At 49.3% G+C, this 21,390-nt stretch overlaps 1 protein-coding gene across 1 annotated transcript; it reads right to left on the bottom strand.

Moving 5' to 3' along the window:
• Positions 1-769: 769 nt before the first annotated feature.
• Positions 770-17,556, bottom strand: Igfbp5 (insulin like growth factor binding protein 5). Its single transcript, XM_038340471.1, has 4 exons — positions 16,468-17,556; positions 6,515-6,744; positions 5,789-5,908; positions 770-5,173 (listed from the first exon to the last, which is right to left on the bottom strand). The coding sequence occupies exons 1-4, from the start codon at positions 16,799-16,801 to the stop codon at positions 5,042-5,044; spliced, it is 816 nt and encodes a 271-aa protein (XP_038196399.1). The 5' UTR covers positions 16,802-17,556; the 3' UTR covers positions 770-5,041.
• Positions 17,557-21,390: the final 3,834 nt, after the last annotated feature.

Raw genomic sequence — 21,390 nt, 5'->3', positions numbered from 1 at the left:
AATAAGGCCCCACTTCTACATGACTGAAAGAGCTGGCCACTAGTGCTCCTGAGAGCCTCAGCACTGCCTTGGGACAGAATGGACAGCCCACCACCTAGCAGTGTGGTTCCTGCAGTATATGGTTAATGGCCCACTTAAGGGACCATGAACTGCACTAATATCTTCGAGAATGACCACGGGCCATGGAGAACCTGGCAAAGAACTCAAGGGCTGAAAGATCCTAGAAAGGAAAAGCCACAGAGAAGCCGCTGTTAAACCTGAGTGGTCAATTCCTAGTTTCCTAGTTTGCATTTCCCCTGGACCTAAACAGAAGTAGGGGTGTCTGGGAGGAGCTGAAAGTACAATTCACCTGGGCCGGAGGTTTCCGTGCCTTAAGAACTTGCAAGGGACTGGAATAAGCTACTGAGGAACATTCTGGAAACGTCTTCCTTAGCATCTTCTCCAAGGAGAAGAGAATGGTGATGGGTTAGAATACCGCTTTTGCTGACAGTGATGGAGATTAAATTATAGTGACAATCGTAGAACATGTGTGCTCATGGTTCCATGTGTTCTGGAGTCTCTCAGCAGCTCTGTAGGGTTTAACCCATGGTATCGGGGTACAGAGTTCAAGGAAGTGGCAACTTAGAATGGGCTCTATCTATGAGGACTGGCTTTCCTCCACTTAGGGACCCTCTGGAGGACACACAGGTCCGGATCCTTTGTCCTTCCCCTCCTGTTGGCAGCCTGGGTTCTCACAGAGCCCTCTGCCCCAGGAGGAAGGCGACGAAGCTAACTGAATGCATAACTTTATTAAATAAATGCTTTGTCAAGACAAAAGACAAAGATCAAGGAGTAACATAAATTATAAGTTGAATAAATAGAATACAGCGATCTTCACTTCCCAATAAAATGTGAGATCTTCCGGGTTTTTCTCTTTTTATTTCCTTAAGTACAATATGCTAGACAGGAGCTGAGCCTCCCACATGGGGGTTTCTCTGCATGTTCTGCTGTCATAAACTGGTTTGTTGCTTTATTATTTTTCATCCGTTTCACCAGTAAAAAGTATAAGCATTTTTTTAAAAAGTTGAAAACAAAAGGAAGAGAGATCAGAGCTATGGTGTCTGAACAGAATACTACAAAGACCTATATGTGCTGTGGTTATTGATGTTGTAAAAAAAATGAAAACAAACAAAAAACCCCAAAACAACCGGTAGACGTCTCGGAATCTGAAGGAGTCTTGTCTGAACTGTGCTATCCGGTGACAGGCTACTACTGTGTGACTGGGATGGTGCTGGAGATGGGGCCCAGGCTGGTGCCTGGGGACCAGAGAAGTGGGGTGATGGATGCAGGGCGGTTAGGGACGCCTCCCCCTCCGACCCGCCACCTTTCTTTCCCCCATTCAGAAAGACTTAAAAGAGGAGGCCAGAGTCTGGGAAGTGGCTGACGTTTATACTCCATTAGAAAACCAAGAAAGTATGTTGAAAGAGACAAAAACCTAAAAGGGAAAAGGAAGCAGAGTAGGAACGGTGCAAGAATCCTTGCACTTTAGTGGTTTGAAAACAAAGACAGTATGACCCCCTAGGCTCCCGGTGCTAAAAACCTTGCTCTCTTCTCCTGCCATCTTTCTCTTGAAAGCCAGAAGGCTAGAGGGTCTCTTCTCCTTGGCTCACTCCTCTCAGGCTGTGGCTAGCCACCAAAGCCCTCTAGGGGTCTAAGTGAGAGGAAGGACTGCTACCCTGCCTGGGAGGGGCAGGAGGTTTGGAGGTTGCCATAGCAACCTGATCTTCTAAGGAGCTTGGTGGTGAGGGTGTTACCATGGAGATAGATGGTGGCAGGAAGAGGATCTTGGAGGGAGAAGAGGAGTGAGCACAGAAGGTCTCCTCCCCTCCTGTGGGGTAGATGTTCCCAAGCCTTATCTGTCTAGGCCTGGCCGTCAGAGAAACATAGCGTCTTCTCTTCCCTAGGTTCCCTGCTTTGTTCTGGATGGGCAAGACTGTCTCGGGTGGAGAGTCGACCTTGGCTAGGCCTCTTTCACCTAACCTGGCAGGAGGTGGGGGAAGCGAGCTATCTTTCTTACTGCTTGAGTGAGGCATTTGTCAAAAGAGAGGGGAAGAAGCCTTCCAAGGGAGAGCGGGGGGTGGGGACGGCAGCACTTAGACCTGTGACTGTGGACAACCCAAATTAGAGGCTCCTAGTGGAGCCAAGGGCTAGCCTGGAGCCAAGAAGCTTCTTGCTCAGGGCATGGTGGGATTATTGCAGGCCTGCCTTCTCTCCCTGTGGCAAGGATGGAGAAGATCAACGCTCTCTCTCCATGACCCCATTTCTTTCTCTCCTGGGTTCAGCCAGTCCTCCCATTTGGAAGGTTTAGTTCCATCTGTCTGTTAAAGGCAAGCTTCCACTGGGAGAGATTAATTGTGTACACATGGCTCTCCCTATAAGCAGTAGAGAGACTCCCAAGACTCCCAAGACTGAACTGGGGAAGGCCAAAGTGTCCGTACAATGCCCTCCATCCGTTTCTCACAGTGAAGAGCCCACGGAAGGGGCAGAGGCTCATACAAGGTCCAGCAAGTAGTGGGGTAAAGAGAACACCCCCTCTCAGGGAGGGGAAAGTGAGTAGGCAGTTCCTGGCTCAGTCTTTTCTTAGGGGCAGGAGTACCCCAGTATCCACTTTGCAAATCCCAGTCATATGACTGCTCAAGATCCGGAGAATAATGGCAGAAAAAAGAGCATCATGGAGAAGGGTTAGGATACTGGCCTAGGACATACTCAAGTGTGAAATGGGGGCTGGGGACACTGTGCGGGGAGATGGGTGCACTGGCCCTGCAGGTCTGATAAGTCCTTGTATTGCCATCCCCATCAGGCCCTTTGTCTTATGAAGATCAACTACCTCTTCCATTCCCAGGCGATAGGAGACACCCCCTAAGCTCCATAGCTCCATAGCCGTCTGTTTCCCAAGAGACGACGTCATTTTATTTCTTTGCTGCCCCTTTTTGTTGCTCCAAGTTCGGCACTAGAGGGGGCCTCTGCTGTGCCATGCTATCAAGAAAGAGTAAAGAGTTGTGTCCACAGCAAAAATAGGGACCTCCTGTACCAATGTCCTAGCTCCCTCTCCTGGCGGTCTGTCTTCAGTCTTTGAGGACAATCCTCAAAGAAGTCAGTGGACAATGAAATCTTTCTTGGATCACAATCTGGAGGGCAAATGACAGCAGCTGTGATGATCTATGCCTGATGGCTGTATGCCATCCTCCACCTCAGAGGGATGTGTTGCCGGGCAGAGTTGATGGAGTGCTTCAAAGATTCTTCAGTCTCAGTCCCTTCCTGTGGGCTGAAGTTGCCCTGAAGTTGTGGCATCTGAGGCACACCCTTTTGCCCTTCAAGTCTCAGTCAGGCTGTTGATCCTCATTTCCGTCCGTGCTTCTCAAGTCTAGAGCCTGCCTCAACTCCCCACCATCTGGGCTCTGTGATTGGACTGAGTTCTCTTCTGCCTCAGAACCCAACCCTTCTTCCCCCAATTTCATCTCAAATTCCGGAAGGTTTATTAGCCGGTAGAAGCCAAGGGAAAGTCTTTTGGTATTTTCCTCTTTCCATGACTTTCCCGTTCCCCTAGTCTCTGCTCCATCTTCTAGCTCTTTCTGTGGATGCCCCAAGCCCACCCCATTGCCTCATCCTCGGCCATCTCTCGTGTCTGTCAGCCTGGCATCTGAGGGAGGCTTTCAAAATACAGGCAGAATTTCTGAGCAGGTAGAAGGAAAGCCTGGGCAGGCCAGTGGGTATCTGGTGGCCTTATGTATCATGGTGCATGTCAGTTACTTCCTGAGGGTGGTGAGGTTGACACAGGATGAACTCAGAATTCATATTTGATGCACCATTGGGTGCCGGCAGCTCTCTGGCTTGGTGGATCCATTTAAACACTGGTTGGGAATCATGAGAAGATCTGACACCATGTCCCATAAAAGAGCCAAATTTGTAGCTCATGGGGACCCAGAAGCAGGCAAAGCTACAGTTCTGGCTTGTGTTAGTTGAATATGGATTTTCCCAGAATGAGGAAGGAAGATCTCCAGTGCCCTAAAGAAACTACTTTGAAGAGGTAATGCAAAACTTTGAAAGAAAAGAAGAGGGGGAAAAGCATAAAGAAAATAGATTTATATGCCTACAGATGTCTACATGGAGCCTTGCAGGGAAGCATAAGCCCATTTGTTTTCTCCGCCTATCATCCTCCTCCACAGAGGCTGCTGGGCCAGCGTTGAGTTTAGTAAAATCAAAGGCTGAAGCCACAAGTTTCTGAATGCTTGCTGTCACCCTGGGAAACCAAGTCTTTCCACTGTCAGGGGCAGGTACTGACTTCTAAAAAAAATCTCCATCAAGAGTAAAATTTATACACGTATTGAGTTCACTCATCCGCTTGGGGAAAGACCTATCGGCAATCACTCAATTTCCTTTGTTGTCAGATTGATGGAATGCATTTCAGTGTTTATGAATTTGGGGGTGAAACCACCTTGCACTGGTAAGAGGAGAGGAGGGACAGGGTCTAGCCATCCCCATATCTAGCTGGAGGAGCCATAGACTCAAGAGAGAGGCACTGATACATTTTGCTGTTCCTTTTCTCTCGCTGACCAAACCTGGGTGTCACTGAATGCCACACTTTTGAGTGTCCCTGCCTCTCTCTGACTTCTGACTAGGGCTGGAAGTGAAGGGCAGATCCAGCCTGATTGTAGTGCCCTTTCTGTCTCCCTGTTTCTCTTTCTCTCTCTGTAACCCTATTTGTCACTCGCTCTTTTCTACACCAATGCTTTCTTTCCAACTCTCGATCCCTCCTGCTTTTTTCTCGTCTTCCCTTCTCTGTCTATCAACTTGCTTCAAAAAGAAATACATTTTTGGGGTTGGTGTAGGGGAGTGTCTCCTTAGCCCTTGCTAGAGATTCCGAGGTCCTCAGTTTCCTCAAATATATATGCATATATATTTCCCTTAAATGAGATGAAATGAGTGGCGTCCTGGGGTGGAGGGAGGCGCTGGCTGGAGCTGGGGCTGGGGGTAGGAAAGGGGGAGGACGGGAGGGGACGCGTCACTCAACGTTACTGCTGTCGAAGGAGTGGCACTGGAAGTCCCCGTCCACGTACTCCATGCCCGGCAGCTTCATCCCGTACTTGTCCACGCACCAGCAGATGCCACGTTTGCGGCCACGGGAAGGCTTGCACTGGGGAGAGAGGCAGCCGGCAGTGAGCTACCTGTACCCTGAGGCCCCCTTTTTGTCTAACTGTGTTCATACACTTGAGAATGGAAAGGGGTACACGCTTAGCCGACTCTTGAGGCTTTAGTGTCCCCACTGCCTGGGAGAACCCCGAGAAATTGTTAATTCGTGAATCCTGCCCTGGAGTAGGTCCTGCCATCTCCCATTTGTCATCCACTTGGGGACCACCAACCTCACACTCTCCAGGGATCATCAAGAGAGGACCCTAGCCGCCCAAACAGGAAACATTGCTCTGTGACTCTATCGCGTGCCAGACGCAGCTTAAGAAGGGTCACGTGACAGGAATTCTTCTAAGAACTTTGTCGGGATGTACCACTTCTTCCTCCCCATCAGGGTGATGGGCACTGCTAGTCTGTACAGGGGCTTTAAATAACTGGGGCAAGGGGTCACGGCTAGAAGTGACAGGGTCAAGATACTTCCTAACTTCACTTAGATTAGGGATACCCTCTTGATTTGTCAAGGTCATCCAGTTAGAAATGGAAAGGGCTTGGAGTTCCCTCCAGACCTGCCAATCAGAAACGCCAAAGGTGAGGTCTGGGAGCCTGGTACAGGGGCACATACCTGCTTTCTCTTGTAGAATCCTTTGCGGTCACAATTGGGCAGGTACACAGCACGGGGCACCATGCGTGGACTGGCTTTGAGCTCCTGCAGGGAAGCTTCCATGTGTCTGCGGCAGGGGCCCTGTGAAGACAGGAGGGATGAGAGGGCTGGCGTGACTCGAGTGGAAACCACTCAGGTGTGCAGTCCTGTGACTCACGGGTGGCATCCAAAGGGACTCAGGGAGAAAAGCTATCACCTCCATCAATAGCTATTAAAGCTATTTCTTCTTCCTCACCTGCTCGTGCCTTCTTTGTACAGTAAGCCTGTGTGTCGCCCGGCACAGAGCTTCTTTCCTGTTTATCTTGAAGGTCACTCACCTTCAACTTTTCTACCCTTCCAAGTAATGAAGACACAGGCTGTACTCTCCAGACGCGCTAGGATAGTGTTCAGTCTCTGTCTGGGACTGGCCATAGCTCTCGAGGTCGGTACCTCCTGTGTGTTCACTGCTATACTAGGTACTTTCTTTGAAGAGCTATTTCTGTTTCCACTGACTTAGATCAGCCCTCAGTCTGGATAAATAAACTCAAGTTCTCAAAAGCATCATCCCAAGCCCTCAGCCGAGCCACCATGACGGCATTTGGTCCTTTGATTGGTCTAGCTTGTGCACCCTCTGCGGCCATATATGTTCAAGTGCGATCAGATTGTGGTGGTGGCCAGGGTAGGGAGGAGAGAATCCCTAAGACTCACTTGCTCAGATTCCTGTCTCATCTCAGGCGCAGGGACGACTCTGGAGTGGGCAGTGTTCTCTGCGCCTCCTACAAACTTAGACTGGGTCAGCTTCTTTCTGCGGTCCTTCTTCACAGCCTCGGCCTTCAGCTCGGATATGCGAGTGTGTTTGGGCCGGAAGACCTTGGGGGAGTAGGTCTCTTCAGCCATCTCGGAGGTGGTGGGTTCCTCATGCTCTCGAGAGTCTCTCTCTGAGGGAGATGGAGTGAAAGAATCAGCTTCTGAGGCCAGAGAGCAGAGTCTAGAAACCAGGACGTTTGGACTTGGGTATCTAGGGACGGGAGCAGCAGAGGGTGGAGATCATGCTGAGGACTGGGAGACAGGAGAAGCAGAAATATGGGCTCTGGAGAGGTACAAAGTAGATGGAACCCAGAAGCCTCCTCCCTCCACACTAGCTCCCAGCTGGCTCCCTGCCGTGCTCTGGGCCCCGGAAGGCTGGGCATTACTCAGCTCACTGAGAGGGGCCGACAGCTGGCTGGGGCCACACCAGCTATATATAGGAGCAATTTGGTGACAGAGTCTATACTTAGCTGACTTATGACCTTTAGAAAAAAGAAGTAGGACTTTGTTCATGTGTTTGTTATTCTGTGAATGCTGCCTGCCTGGGCCATCTCAGTACATATTTCCAGTAAGTTCTTTTCTCGTTGGTGCCCACCATTTCCCTCTGAGCTCCCTGACCTTGCAACCTCAATAGGTTACAAGTGGGAAGACCTTAGATCGCAGTTCACAGGTGGTGTGTTTAGGGTGACCCACAAGACCAGATGTAGGATCAGAAAGGGATGGGGGTTCAGACTCCATCGCCTTTGCTATTTAGATACTCAGAAAGGAAAAAAGCCTTTGGGATAGCCTCAAAAATAATAAAATAGGGCAAAGGAAAAACCCATAACCTACCCTCAGATACCCGGAAATGGTGACAGCTAGGTATCTCGGATATGAAAGAGAAGGGGGAAAGAATTCAAGGAAGTTGGGATGAGGGGAAATTCATAAAGAAGAGTTTTGGGTTTTGGAGAAGACACTGTTGGATGTCTCCAACTCCCAGCCCAAAGGAAGCTCTGGTGTGAATGAGGAGAGGCATCTGGAGATGGTCAGAGAGCAGGTGACCCCCAAACTCCCTAGTCTAGGTTCCTCTTGGGCTCGTCAAGCCTAACGAACCTGGCATCGATTCCTGCTAGGAGGAAGCCACTAGAATTTTTTTTTTTCATTGATCTAGAGGATTTCATTGGGTTGGGAGAGGAAGAGAAATAGCTACTGGAAAGGAAGATGAAGGGCCGGAGTACGTAACAGTGCAGGGCAGGCTCTCCCAAATCAAGTTCAGCGTGGAGATTTCAGAACCTCCCCTTCTCAGCCGGTCCCCCTTCCTCAGTGTCTGACCCTACTGTATAAGAACCTGTTGGGATGGCTAATCCCAGGCAAACTGCCCAAAGTGGAGTTTAGTATTCTGGGAATTAAAAGAGGATATGTTGGGATGAAGCCAATTTTCTTGTGGAACTTGGGGACAGGAGGAGGCGTGTCCAGTCTGCAGTCTGTGAGCAGATGGAAAAGTAGAAGCGGAGATCTTTCCTTAAGGGCTTTACAGGACTTTTGCAAACTCTGGGCCTCATTAAGTCCGGGCTCCTGGGAGTGCTTACACTCCTTCAATTTTCAGGCTTCTTGCTTTTGATGGGCAGGCTTAAAATTTGGATGTGTCTCCCACTTTTTGGTGCCACTTCACCCCATGAAAGCTAGAAACCTATTACTTAGGCAGTGGGAGAATCGAGTAGCAAAGATGTTAATCAGGGTCTTTGGTCACCTGTAGACTCCAGAGAGACAGGGATCTTGGGGACAGACCAGAGCAGTCAGAAAGATTAAAGGGCTGGCAAGCAGGCGTTGAACTTGAACGGGAATGCCAGCACCTGGCTCAGCTGCCTTGTGGCCGAATCATAAAGAGGATTTTATTTTGAGAAGGTTTAGATTTTAAATTAAAAAAAAGAAGGAGAGGCCATGGGTCGCTTCACTAAGAGAAAATAGACTGAGGTTGCTGAAGGGATTGAGGTGGGTGGGGTACAAGAGAAAGTTTCCAGGAAACTACCATGGCTTTCAGAAACAAGCAGGGTTATACCTCCAAGTGGCCAGGAGGTGGCGTAGGAGACCGAGAACCCCTCCCACTTGTGAGCATTTGCATGGACTGCGTATTTGCGTGGACAACGCAATTTGAAAAATCTAGCCCTAGGGTGTCTCTCCTTCCTGCTTGTTTGAGACTCATCAGTCCCTTCTCCCTCTTTGTGTGTCCCCAGCATGCACTGAAAAGGTCGGGGGATAGACAAGGGAGAACTGTGCCGAGTGGAGGGCAGCGGGGCAAAGTTTGCTCGTTTGTGTGTTCCATAGTTTCTCAATCTGTGACTGGAAGGTGATCCAGAGAAGAGAAACACAGCCCAGCTTCATCCTCCCTCTTGACGCCACTGGGAAAGATTTCTACAGAGGATGAGAAGTGTGGGGTGCTCAGGGTCCCCTTCCCAGAAGTCACCGCAGCAGAACTTTTAATTTCATGATCGGATCCAACAATTAAGAAAGGGTTTGGCTGGCCAGTTTTTATGCTATCCCAGTGTTTACCCGGGGTCTGTTCTGAGTCTGCTGTGGCTCTAGTCCTATGTCCTTCTGGCCACCTTTGTAACGTGCCTACCTGTCACACTGAGTTCATCTATTCAGTTTCCCCTTCCCATCACTGTGGTATCACGGGGAGGGGTGGGAGTGGCGGGTACATCAGCCTCTCCCTGTGGCAACACATGCACACACGCTTTCACGTACGCACGCATGCACGCACGCACCCAGACAGTCTGCTGTTCATCACATCCCAGCAAACACAGAGCATCTCTCTGGGAGCAGGCCTAGTTTTAAGGTTGCAGAGGTACCCCAGGAAGGGCAGAATTGTACAGAGCACTGTTATGCACACACCCAACTTCTCTAAGACTACACCCCAGGAGCCAATGCTTTCTTGCAGGCATCTGACACTTCACCAATATATGGAGACACGTTCTGGGCTTCCTGGGACTCTCATGCTAGCTCCCTGTTTGGGCTGTAAAACATAGCGTCTTAAGAGAGCACAGCTTTGTCCTTCAGCTTTCTCTTTCCTTGGATAGTAGTCAACAAATGAATGAATGAATCTGCCCCCAACGCAGAGATTTGGAGGCTAGAGGCACTTCTGTAATAGAAATGGGGCGATCTAAAATTAATGACTGCTGTGGGAGGCCATGGCAGTCATGCCCCTGCCTCAGAGCATGATTACCTTGCTGCAGGGAAATGAGGAGCCAGGCAGTGTGACTGAGGCTTCTGTTTGACTGAGACTGTGCAATCCGGGAGCCAGAGTGGCTATTTAAAGAAACAAATACCCAGAGGGCCTCAGTTCTCTTCACATTTCCAGTGCCCCACAGCCGCCCGCCGGCTGCTACTGTGCTGGACCGTGCAGATACAGAACACTTTCATCATCGCGGTGAGTTCTACTAGATAGCACTGGCCCAGGACACTGATCCGTGAGTGACAAAAATAGGCGACACGCTCTGCCCTCCTCCCCCCCTTGTCTCGTCTTGTTTCTCAGCCAATAGGCAGCCTCCTGCTCTCTGCGGCAACGCGAGGCTTGTGGGAGAGCCAGAAACCGGCGGCGGCACATTGTCCCCCAAAATGTTAGACGTGTTTTGGTCTCCCTAAGTCTTACTGCTTCCCAGCTGCAGATGGAGGCTAATTAGCTCAGTTGCACCGTGTGAGCGTATTTGCATACAGAGAAGGGGAGGAGGGATTCTAGATAGAGACATGGCCCACAGCGGCAGCTGCCTGGCCCCAAGCTCTCTCTGGAAGATACCCGAAGACACCATTTTCTTTTCCACTGTGGTCAGTAATACAGGGATTTTAACAATCAGAATAATGAACTGAACTTCCAAGAGGAAAACAAATGCAGACAAATGCATCCTAAGGGTGAGGAGGGCCAGCAGGGTTCATTTAATTTCAAACAGCTTAACCTTAAATTCTGAAACAGTTTGCTAACTGGAAATGTTTTAAGTATATTTGGAATGACATACCATAAACCTTATGACCCAAATAAATACATCTGTATATATATCTACATATATGTGTATAATATTTATACACACACACACACACACACACACACTGAAACAGTGTCTAAATTGAGGTTTTATATTCTAAATATAAAAAGATGCCATGGATTTCAATGATAGTATATAAAAAGATATTGATGATTTCCTTATCATTATTTGGGTACATGTTGAGATGATAATATTTGGATATGCTCTGCTGAAATATTAATTTCCTCTGTTTCATTTTAACCTTTAAAAATTTTGGATGCTAGGCCTTTTTTCTCCCTCCCTCCCTCCCTCCCTCTCCCTCCCTCCCTCCTTCCCTCCCTCTCTTTCTCTCTTTCTCTCTCTTTTCCCCTTTACCTTCACTCAATAAATTCCACACTCAAAAAATTAAAAATAATAAAAATTGTGGCCACTGGAAAATTGAACATTACGTATGTGGCTTGTATTAGATTTCAGGTGGATGTGCTATTCTAAAGACTCCGGAAGGCGACACACCTGTAGTAGGGAATAGAGACCTGTCACAGCCCTACTGCTACAATTTAGAGTTCACATAACTGGAGCCTATATAAATTCAGAAACGGGCAGAGATCATATAAGGCCCTGTTCTGAGTGACATTCACCCAGGGCCTAGGATTTGGCAGGGAAAGGCTGTCTATCTGACTGTTTAGGCTGAGGACTAAGTGTAAGATAACCTATTTGGTGGAGCCTAAAGGCTCAGCGGGTCGGTCCTACTGGGAAGATACGCTAGTGTCATTTGCTTACCTCCCCAGCAACCCCAAAGGGAAAAGCTTCCTCAGCCTCTGGACAAGTTGGGATGTATCTTGGCGTAGCCTCAGATTAACCTCAACCTCCAGCTGTAACCTTTCAGCCAAAGGCTGGCCTGCCGAGATGCATGGACATACCTGGCTTGTGAGTTTTTCTTTATCAGCATCTTTGGTGGATGATCCTTCCTCTTTCTGATGTAGAAACCCTATAGTAACTTCTGTCACCCCCCCCCCCCCCCCCCCCCCGCCGCTGGCATCCTACCTCGGCCAGTCCCAGAAAGACCTGTGCCATGGTTACCACGGGCCTGTTTATCACAGCCCAGGTTACCATGGGCAGTAGACCACTGAGGTGCTGTGTTCTCCAGAGAGACAGGCAGCTCAGGCAGCCACAGGGCCGCAAGGACCTGACTGCCACATCAGAAGAGCTCCTTGTATTCAGGAAATGAGGTTTGGCCCACAGACCTGGAGGCTGCGCTGAATACCATTCCTTCAAAACCCGACTTGCTCACTTCCTCTGGCCAAACCACTGGCCTGAAAAAAGGGCAGAAGAAACCCTGAGAGCAAGAAGGTATTAGAGACCCTACTTTTGGGTCACTCCACTGCTTCTCCAGCCCACAAAATAGAGTGCCCCCAAGTGGAGGGGTCTTCTTTCACTTTCAGAACACCTACCATTGGAGGGTAGTATTCGCCAATGCTGGCCTATGGTCTGGGCTGCAGGTTAGATCAGGCCTAGGCAAGAGCCCTAGTGATGACTGAACAAGCCAGAAATAGCAGGAGTGCCACAACTCCTAGGGAGGAGCCAAGTTTAAGTCCTGACCACCAAGGATCTTGTCTTGGGCAAGGGGCTTCCTGTTTCGGGTCCCAGAGTCCTTATTTATAAAGTGAGGGCCTTGGCCAAGATGGTAGCTGTGGGCTTCTTCCAGTTTTAGTGTTCTTTGGCCAATATCCAGATAATTCCTGGAGAGACGCTAGGAGACAGATAAGATACGTGGCCAGGCAGGAAAGCATAGAAATTATGGCTGGGGAGGGAAGCAGACATCTCTACAGGCTTACTTGGTTAGCTGCTGCTTTCCTTTTGCAGACATATGGCCAGTCTTACTGCCTTGAACAGCCTGCCTGGCTTGGAATTTAAGGACAGCCCTTGAGAATTGCTGCTTTTGCCTAACTGGTAAAAGTACAAACCACAGCTGAATAAAACCCCCTCCACTTGCCTGTTTGTGACTCCTGGTAACCACCCCCCCTCTGGAGGGGGTGTCCCTTGTTCATACTTGGTTGTATACAGCCCTTCCAGCTTCTGAGTATGGTGGCTCTGGAGGGTCATTAATGCCTTCTTTAAATTTTACTTTTTCTCCACATTAACTACCTTAAGGTTATCAGCATTGACTGTTCAAGTACAAAGTGAAAATTATTTGGTAAATCCCCCTTCCATCTTTCTCCTCCTCCCTGAATTAAGAGACCAGGATGGAATCCACAGGGATTCTTGCTTCCATGTCCTCTGCTCTAACCCTCCAGTGACCTCTGGCTGGAGGGTGCAGCTTCAGGCCTATCTGCCTGCTTAAAGGCTGAGGACTAAAACTCCCTGCTCACAGGGGATGCCTCAAAGTTTAAGGAATGGGAGAGGGGGCAGGGGAGAGGAGGATACTGAAGGGGAAAAAAGGGACTTGGAAAGAAAAGGAGCTTCCCTGGGCCAGCTGTGTTGGCTGCTCCAGGCCCTGCTGACACAGCAGAAAGATGGGGCAAAGGCAAGCAACGCCAAGTTCAGCATGGTTCCCAGCTCTCCCTCCGTTCTGGTTGGCCTCAGCGTAGCCAGCTCTCACAGACTTGCTTCAAAGGGAAGTGTGTGCTGTGGGACAGGAATCTGGCTCTCTCAATTTTCCATGATCTTGGTCAACCCAGACATGGATTTGACCAAAGAGCCTTACTCTGGATTGACTTCAGCGTGGCATTTGGACCAGGGTTGGCGCCAAATCCAGGCTGAAGTAGCAAAAGCTGAGTTCATTTTCATTTGGGTGATGCCCCTCCCCTTTCTTTTCCAGAAGCACGTTTTAGGTTTCTCTTTGCCTTATTTCTCAATGACAGGATTGATAGTCACAACCCTCTGCTCCCTGCATCTCAGATTTCAAGTCTCTAGGAACCCAGGAGACACTATCCAGACTCTCCAGTGTGCTGGGCTCCCACCACCAAATCCAGAGACCGGTTCTAGACGCTGCTCTCAGAAAAGCCTGGACCTTCCTTGACCCACTGAAACTCACTTTTATTTATTTCCCTTGGCCCTAAAAACTCTTGTCTCCCTAGTCCCTTTAGCCTCACGCACACTGCCCTCTGTTTCTAAATCTGTCTGGCCAGGCGTGCTCTTAGCAGGGGGCGATCTCTAGGCCACGCCCTCTCCAGTTGCCAAGCAACGCACCCAGCAAACCGCTAGTCTCAGCCTGCCTGCACACGCCTCCCTCTCCCGAAGTTTTGGCTGCTTGCCACCTCATTCTCCTCCGCTCCTCACTTCTTATTCTAGAAACACACTGTACTGGGGGTGTTACATAATACAAATAATATATGAATATATAATATGTACTTCTGGTTGCATACCAAATAAAAACACATTCTATGTATAATATAGCTTTCACCGCGGGAGAAGAGGTAGGTCTAAGCTCACACTACTCAGATTTCGATGGTGGGGGAGGGAGCCTAGGAAGAAGGAATTTCTTCTAAAGGACCCAGAGGACACCCTCTTCTCTTCACTACCCTTTTCCTCTCCTTAAGAATGACGTCATCTTTAGCGTTTTAGGGATCCAGCTAATGGCTCTCAGATTGAATGATCTTCCGAGAGCTGGTTCCCATTCGGGAGGAAAGCATCAACCTTCGTCCCTGTGGATAGCAGCCAGGGCGCAACCGCAGCCCGCTAGGCACCTGCCTGCGGCGGGCTGGGGTCGGACAGAAGCGTCGTGACTGGGGCGAGGGCAAGGAGAGGGGCTGCTTTGGGTTGGTTGTTGAAAGTGGAGACTGAAGCAGCTGTAGGGAATTCTAAAAGAGACCTGGAGCGGAACAAAAATCCTCTGTGTGTGTGTGTGTGTGTGTGTGTGTGTGTGTTTAAGCGCGCGCGCATGCAGGCTCATGCACTGCGTTGGCTTGGGAAGTTGGATGCTGCCTCTCTGCTGGGCTAGCATTTGCGCTTGCGCGTGCGCACACATCTAGCCCAACTATTCCCTGTCAGTCACGTGGCTGGTCAAATAAAAGTGGGGCCGGGATACTGCGGAGTCATAACTTGCGCACTTCAGCTGTGATGGGTTTGCTAGCCACAGCTCTTGTCTCCAAGCCAGGTAATGGATTCCTACCGTTTCGGTGGGCAGAAATGTAATAAAAAATAACCCGGAAAAAAAACTGTCTCTAGGGCTTTCGCAGTTTGTACTTCCCCCTCCCTCTCATGATGCAACTTCTTGGGACAGCCAAAACCTGTACTTCCCAGGGAGAAGTACAGCTCCCTGTACTTCTAAGGACTGAGCTCAGTCCTTAGGTCCTTACTTTGCATTTTAAAAAATTTTTAAAAAGATTACAAAACTCCTCACGTTGGAGTGCTTGTTAATTACGGAGGACGGCAGGCAGTGAGAAGGCCTTTGTTTTCATTGTAAGGAACTGCACCAAATAAACATTTAGCTAAATTTTAATTCCGCTAGGAGAAAGTCAATAACTGTTCCTCTCTCCGAGCCCAGATTTTGTGCATCGCTGATCAAGTAATATATATGTACATATATGTTTATATAAGTATATATGTTCATATATGTATATATATGATCAGCTAACTCCCCAAAGAAAACTAGCTTGAGGCAGAACTGTACTCATTGAACAAGAAGCTCTGTCAATCATTTAAACCATAGACTCTGGGCACACAGAACTTGGAGGCGGGGCAAGAAGGGGCGGGGCAAACTCAGTAGTGACTCCCCGTGCATGGTCTTTCTGTCTCTCTCCGCCCCTTGAATTTTGCATTCTGCGTTTCCAGGGCCCCTCATGCATTTAGCTACACTCACTTTCAGTCGGGTTTAAGTGATTGGTTGGGGTGGGGTGGGGGTGGGGTGGGGATGCTAGGGTGGAGTGGAGTGGGGAGAAAGGGAGGGGAGGATGAAGAGGGCAAGCATCCACTGGGATCTTGAGGACGTCTTCACCTCACACCTCCCATTACCTCTCAAACCTATTTCCATTTTATTATCTTAGGTAAAATCTGAATTCAGAAGGGGGAAAAATCATTAGGTTCATTATATTCAGCACGGAACACCAAGCCCTTTTCACCCTCTACCCCACACCCCGCCCCAGCACTTCTGTAGCGGTCATTCTCTTCCTGGGAGGAAAAAAGAGACACGGTTTACAGTCTAAGGTGTTTTATCATTGATCATAATCAATCATATCAATTCAAAAACAGCAAGTGTACATGTGGGTGAGGTTCAACACCTCTACCCAAAAGGCATGTTACCCAGATGTAGTGTGTGTGTGTGTGTGTGTGTGTGTGTGTGTGTGTGTACAGGAGTGCACCTCTGACTGAGTAAGAATGGACGGATAGATAAATCTAGATGCAATAGGGTGGGGAATGGGGCTTGGAAGGATCAAGGTAAAATTAGCTCCAAAGATGGGTAATTCATCTTTAGTCCCCAATTAAAAAGACCTTTTAACAAAAAGATTTTTTTAAAGTTTAGGAAGAAAAGTATGGGGGTGGGGTGGAGACGGTTGGTGCATTTAACCTGTTCTTTTTCAGAGTGGATGCACGGGATTTGGACTTTGATATTCAATAGGAGCTCGGAGTCAGGATTGCCACGAGTTAGGAGTGGGGGAGGGTCGGGCTGGGGTGGAGGCTGAGATAGAGAGCAAACTGCAAGAGGCTGGGTTAGACAGACGCCCAGGATAGCAAAATCTGTCAGCGCTCCAAATCCGAGGTGCAAAGACCCACCCCATCTATTCCCAGGAGTTACCCGTGGTCTAAACCACTTGCTGCGCAAAGCGCGCGGGTCCCAACCGGTCCCGGGTCCCCACCCGTCCAAATCCCCCCCTCCCCTCCACCCGTGTGCCTTGCAACTGGCACCCCGGGATTGCTCACCTATCTTGGTTTGCTCGCTATAGCTCTTTTCGCTGAGGCAAACCCCGCGGCCATGCAGCAGGGCGTGCAGCGGCTTCTCCTCATCCTGCCGGGGGAGGCAGCGCAAATCTTGGGCACAGCGCTCAGTGTAGACGCCACACGACTGCCCCTCCGCCAGGGCGCAAGTCATGCAGCAGCCGCAGCCGGGCTCCTTGACCAGCTCGCAGCCCAGAGGACTGGGGGGACACATGGACAGAGCTTTCTCGTCGCAGGGCTCACAGTGCACGAAAGAGCCCAGGCCGTGAGCCGTCCCGGCATAGGCGGCCAGCAGCAGGAGGACCGCGCTGAGCACCATTTTCTCCGAGTCTCGCTTTACCTCGGGGCGGGGCAGGAGAGCGAGAGTGCGTAGAGAAAGGGGCCAAGAGGGCGCCTGGAGATTTTTTTTCAAATCTCTTGCAGGTAGAGCAGGTGCCCTCCCCCCAACACTTGCAAAATACGAGGCAAGGAGGATTCAGGTGCCTGCACGAAAGTCACAGTTGCAAGGATTAAAGACTTGCAACAGGTTGGGGGTGAAAAAAAAAAAAAGAGGCGCGCCAGGTGCACGCAGAGTGAGCAGAGACCGAGGAAACCCCTAGGCGGGATCGGGTCAGAATTACAGGGGCGGGGGGGGGGCACAGAATTGCTCACCCCAAAGCAACAGAAAATATGAGCTTGGAGGCTTTGGAAATGGGAGTGATGAAGAAAAAATGGATTTGGCTTTTTTTTCTTGTTGCTTAAAATCTAAAACGCACCCCCACTCCTCACCAAGCCTCCGCTGCCAGCTGCGCCGCTGCCGCAGAACAGGTAAGAGGCGTCGGCGGCTGCCAAGAAGATGGGGAAAATGTTGAAATCAAGAGAGAGGAAAAAGAAAAACAGCAAAAACCCAAACCTCACCAAACCTGGACCCTAACACCTCTGGTGTCCCACTCTGCCACCACCTCTTCGGAACCCGCAGGTTCTGCGTGAAGCCCGGAGAAGGGTGCAGACCGAGGAGGGGAATAACGAAAAGGAACAAAAAAGGGAAAAAGCCCAAACAGCTTTGCAGCTCTTTGCTAGCTCTTTTTACCCCCCGGCAGAAGTTTCCAAAGAGACTGCGGGCTCTGGTCGAGCAGGCGCTTTTAAATAGACGGCCCCTGGCTGCCAGCCAGTTGTAGCTGCAATCTGAGCTCCCCAACACCCAACCCATGCAAGGATGCCAAGGAGCTTTGCAGCAAAACTCACACGGGGTGGGGGTGGGGAGAGGCCTTCTAGACACACGGAGGCTCCTCTTCGCTCCCTGAACAGTGCCCTCCGCCCCACGGAATGCACGAACAGGGCTTGGGGGACAGACTGGAGCTTCAGAGAGCAGGAAGAAGGTGGAGGGATAAACAGGCAATAGCAATCTTCGTGAGCTGGCTGAATACAATGGAGTGGCTGGGTTCACCCACAACTAGCCTGGACACTGGCTGTTAGGATGCACATTTTCTTATTAGCCATGTGTACCCTCCCAAGAAGTCCTTTCCAACCTGTAGGAAAAAAAGCGTCTTAAGTGACCACTGAAGGTCTGTGTGTTGTTTGGGGGACAAGTAGTGAACACTAGCCGGTGAGGGGCATTGAGATGAATTTAAAAAGAGGGGGAAGGAGTGGTAGGGGTAGATCCCTCCCTCATCAAAAGTCTGAAGAAGGGATTAAGGTAAGATCTTTGGTGGTGTACTGATTTTAGTTACATTCAGTGGTCATTTTCCTTCACCTATATAGCTGGCCAGGGAAGCTCATGTCTCTCCCTCTCTCTCTCTGTGTATGCGCCTGTGTACGTGTGTGTTACGCGCCTGTGTACGTGTGTGTTACATGCACTGTCAAGAAGAGGTACCCACCCAGCTTTGTTGGGAGCAGTGACTGAGACACGAAGAAATGCTGTGGGTTGTCAGCATTATCTGTTGTTTAAGGTGTCCTTCCCATGGATACCCTAAATGCTCTTCTAAGTGGAAGGAAGGTAGACGAGCGATAATCTTGGGGTTATCGAGGTGATATTTTGGTGGGGTTGTTCCTGGAGTGATCGGGTGCCACGCTGCAGGAAACCTTGTCTTAAGGTTAATGGGTGCAAAGGAACACAGGTCAGGGGTACACAGTGGCAGGACCCTGGTACCTGGTCAGGAGAAACCCTGACCCAGGACCTCACGGTGCTGCTTGAAACCCCACAGCTCCGTTGGCACTAGGGACCATTCTTTCCTTAGGAAAATGAAAGAAAACCTAACCTTTGAAGGAAGGGGTATGATAGTCTTAACATTTTTGAAAGTAAGTTTGTCCTGATAGGTGGGTTCTAGACTGCCAACCACAGACGAAGACAAACTGTCAGGTCACCATCTCTGGGGAGTTCTCGGGGAGGGGCTCTCCACATTCTCCAAGTCCCTTTCTTTCTTGCTAAGCGCTCTATTCTTCTTTTAGAAAAGGGGCTGCATTTCATGAATTTTGCCACTAGACTGCACCCTTATCTATGATAAGAATTCTTCTGGAGGACTGCTTTTGAGAAAATATTTCCCTTGCTAGCTCCGTTTGGGAGCATCTCTCCCAGTGTCGTTCACACTCCCTGATCCTGATCCACGTTCTCAATTCTTTGTTTTCCGAAAGGCACGTTTTAAAACAAGCCCGAAGTCTAAAGTTTGTGCTTTTACACCTATTGCCAAAGAAGTTTTAAGTGTTGGTTAAGAGAAGGAGGAAGAGCTGTGGACAATGACTTACAAAAAAAATGTAGGAAGGCTGTTCCAACTGCTTATCTCTACTGTAGGAGGGCTTGGTAAAGCAGGGAGCAAATTAATGTTGAAAAATTGGGTTGAGATATTTCAGAATCAAAAGAGATTAACTGTTATTTTCTCATTTGAATCAAGTTCAGGCAAGAAGAGTGGTAGGCGCACGGAGGGCATGGTATGGGGATGGGTTCAGATCAGCTTGAGGTTACATTTGAGATAAGTTAGAAAATTAGGGTGGTTTTTTGAGGGATCATAAATTACCCAGTTTCTGTCATCTTGTACTCTCAAAAGATGACTTCCAATGACCAACTTTTTCTTTTCTCCTGCTCACTTCTTGTGGCTGGAAAATACATGGCGTGAAGGCCAGTAAAAGAGAAGGCGACAGTTCATAGAGAAGACAGGTGGGTAGAGAGAAGAAAGAAGAGACAGGGTGGGGAGCAGGTCCTTGGGCAGTGACAGTGAGGTCATGGGGAGAGACTGGTGGGCTCACGGGGAGAAAGCAATGAAAGACCCTGTTAAGCAACAGTTTGATCTCCACTTCCCAAAGGGCAGAAGGAATTCAGAGACAGGCACTGCTGTTCAAGGGCATAGCCTGGGTTCTTGAGAGGAGAGAGGAGAATGAAGATCCCTCAGCATCCTAAGATTGTCTGCAGGGATTTTGTCCAAAGAGAGGGCATTGATGAGGCAACTTTTGTGCTCAACAGTCCATATGCGACATTTGGTGAGGAGGGTGTTGGGCATATGGGCCTCCTACGATTCCATTCTCTCTGCCTTCTATTCCAGAGGCTCCAGGCCCTTTACAATTACCTTTAGAAGATGGGAGTGGGGTGGGGTGGAATTGGGAGGGGGATTAATACCAACAAGTGTCATTGAGATGGCTAGCTTATTCTAGTCAGGTTCAAATCTGATTCTACTCCCAGAGACACTGGCTTAATTTTGCTGCCATGACCTTCCTTGATTGTGTATAACTGAGGTCTGGAAAGCCTCTGTGATCTTCTCGAAGATGTTGGAAGTTAAATATCATCCACTGCGTTTCACCCCCTCTGGGATCACTCTCTCAGGAATTAAGCGATGATTAGAACAGAGCGTCAAGAACTACGAGCAAATGAAAGATTTGGGTTGTTTACCTGGACACCTTTCAAAGGGCAGAGGGCACTTTTTAGTTCATCAAGCTTACCAGACCTCCGTAAGCTGGCTGTTTCTGGAAGGTCTTGGCGTGATTTCAAAGCAAGGATGATGTCGGCTAACAGGGTTGGGAGAAGCAATAGAGGCTTGTTTACATCACTGGTTCCACTTTCAAGATCTGGTCACTGACACACACACACAGACCAGAGCATGTTAGGCACACTAATGCCACTGTCACATCTGGATGCCACTCTAAGGTAAACAGGCACCAATTCCTCAAGTCCCTCCCCGGTGGAGAAGTTCAGCAGGACTGAGGAGTTCAGGGCAAAGGAGTTTCTCAAGGCTGCTTTGGTGTAATGACATCCCTGAAGGCTAGGTGGCAGAACAGATACATCATTGAAAACATGCCTCCATCTCTTCATGCAGGGGAAGAAGAAGCAGAGGCTAATGAAAGAGTATTAACAATGGGGTTAGAAGCCTGGGAGAAGCAAAGCCTTGAAAGAGGGACATCCTTGTGTACCCACACCCTGTGGGTATATTTATATGCTGACAAGCCTGCCCACTGCTCTTGGTGTTAGCACCACACCTACCCAAGCTACAGAATCATCCACGTTCCACTAGCGAGTGGCTGGCTCTTTATGTTTTACCCTGGAGACAAGGGCCCTACAGCTTGGACTGTGGTGACTTTGTGTGCATCAACACAAGCCCTAGACCTTCTCCGATGAGTAATTAGAAGGTGATTGCTATCAAAGTGCATGGCACGTCCCCGCCCCCTTCATATTCTTTAAAATGTTAACTTGCCTGTCTCACACAGTCAAGACAGAGAAGGTCACAGCCATCTACTCGGAACACTTTGCCTTTGCGGCTGGGGACTTTCTCAAGAATGACATGGTGTTGCAGGGCTCAGTTCACCTGCCTCACCCTCTTCCTTCCTCCCTCACCTGGCAGATGCAGGCGCTCCCTTCAGATAGCTCTGCATCCTTCTGCACAGGGGATTTGTAGGTTTTATATGACATTTCTTATAGAAAAGATGACTATCTTGTGGGTCAAACCA

The sequence above is a fragment of the Arvicola amphibius genome, chromosome 8, assembly GCF_903992535.2.
Source record: "Arvicola amphibius chromosome 8, mArvAmp1.2, whole genome shotgun sequence".
Lineage (NCBI taxonomy): Eukaryota > Metazoa > Chordata > Mammalia > Rodentia > Cricetidae > Arvicola > Arvicola amphibius.
The sequence above is the reverse complement of the archived record's forward strand: the minus strand, read 5'-3'. Positions and strand labels throughout refer to the sequence as shown.

Excerpts from the sequence above, each read along its gene's own strand:
- Igfbp5 (XM_038340471.1), bottom strand. The coding sequence starts at position 16,801 with ATGGTGCTCAGCGCGGTCCTCCTGCTGCTGGCCGCCTATGCCGGGACG. Across the intron at positions 6,745-16,467 it reads TAGCGAGCAAACCAAGATAG|AGAGAGACTCTCGAGAGCAT; the intron begins GTGAGCAATCCC and ends CATCTCCCTCAG. Across the intron at positions 5,909-6,514 it reads TGAGACAGGAATCTGAGCAA|GGCCCCTGCCGCAGACACAT; the intron begins GTGAGTCTTAGG and ends CTGTCTTCACAG.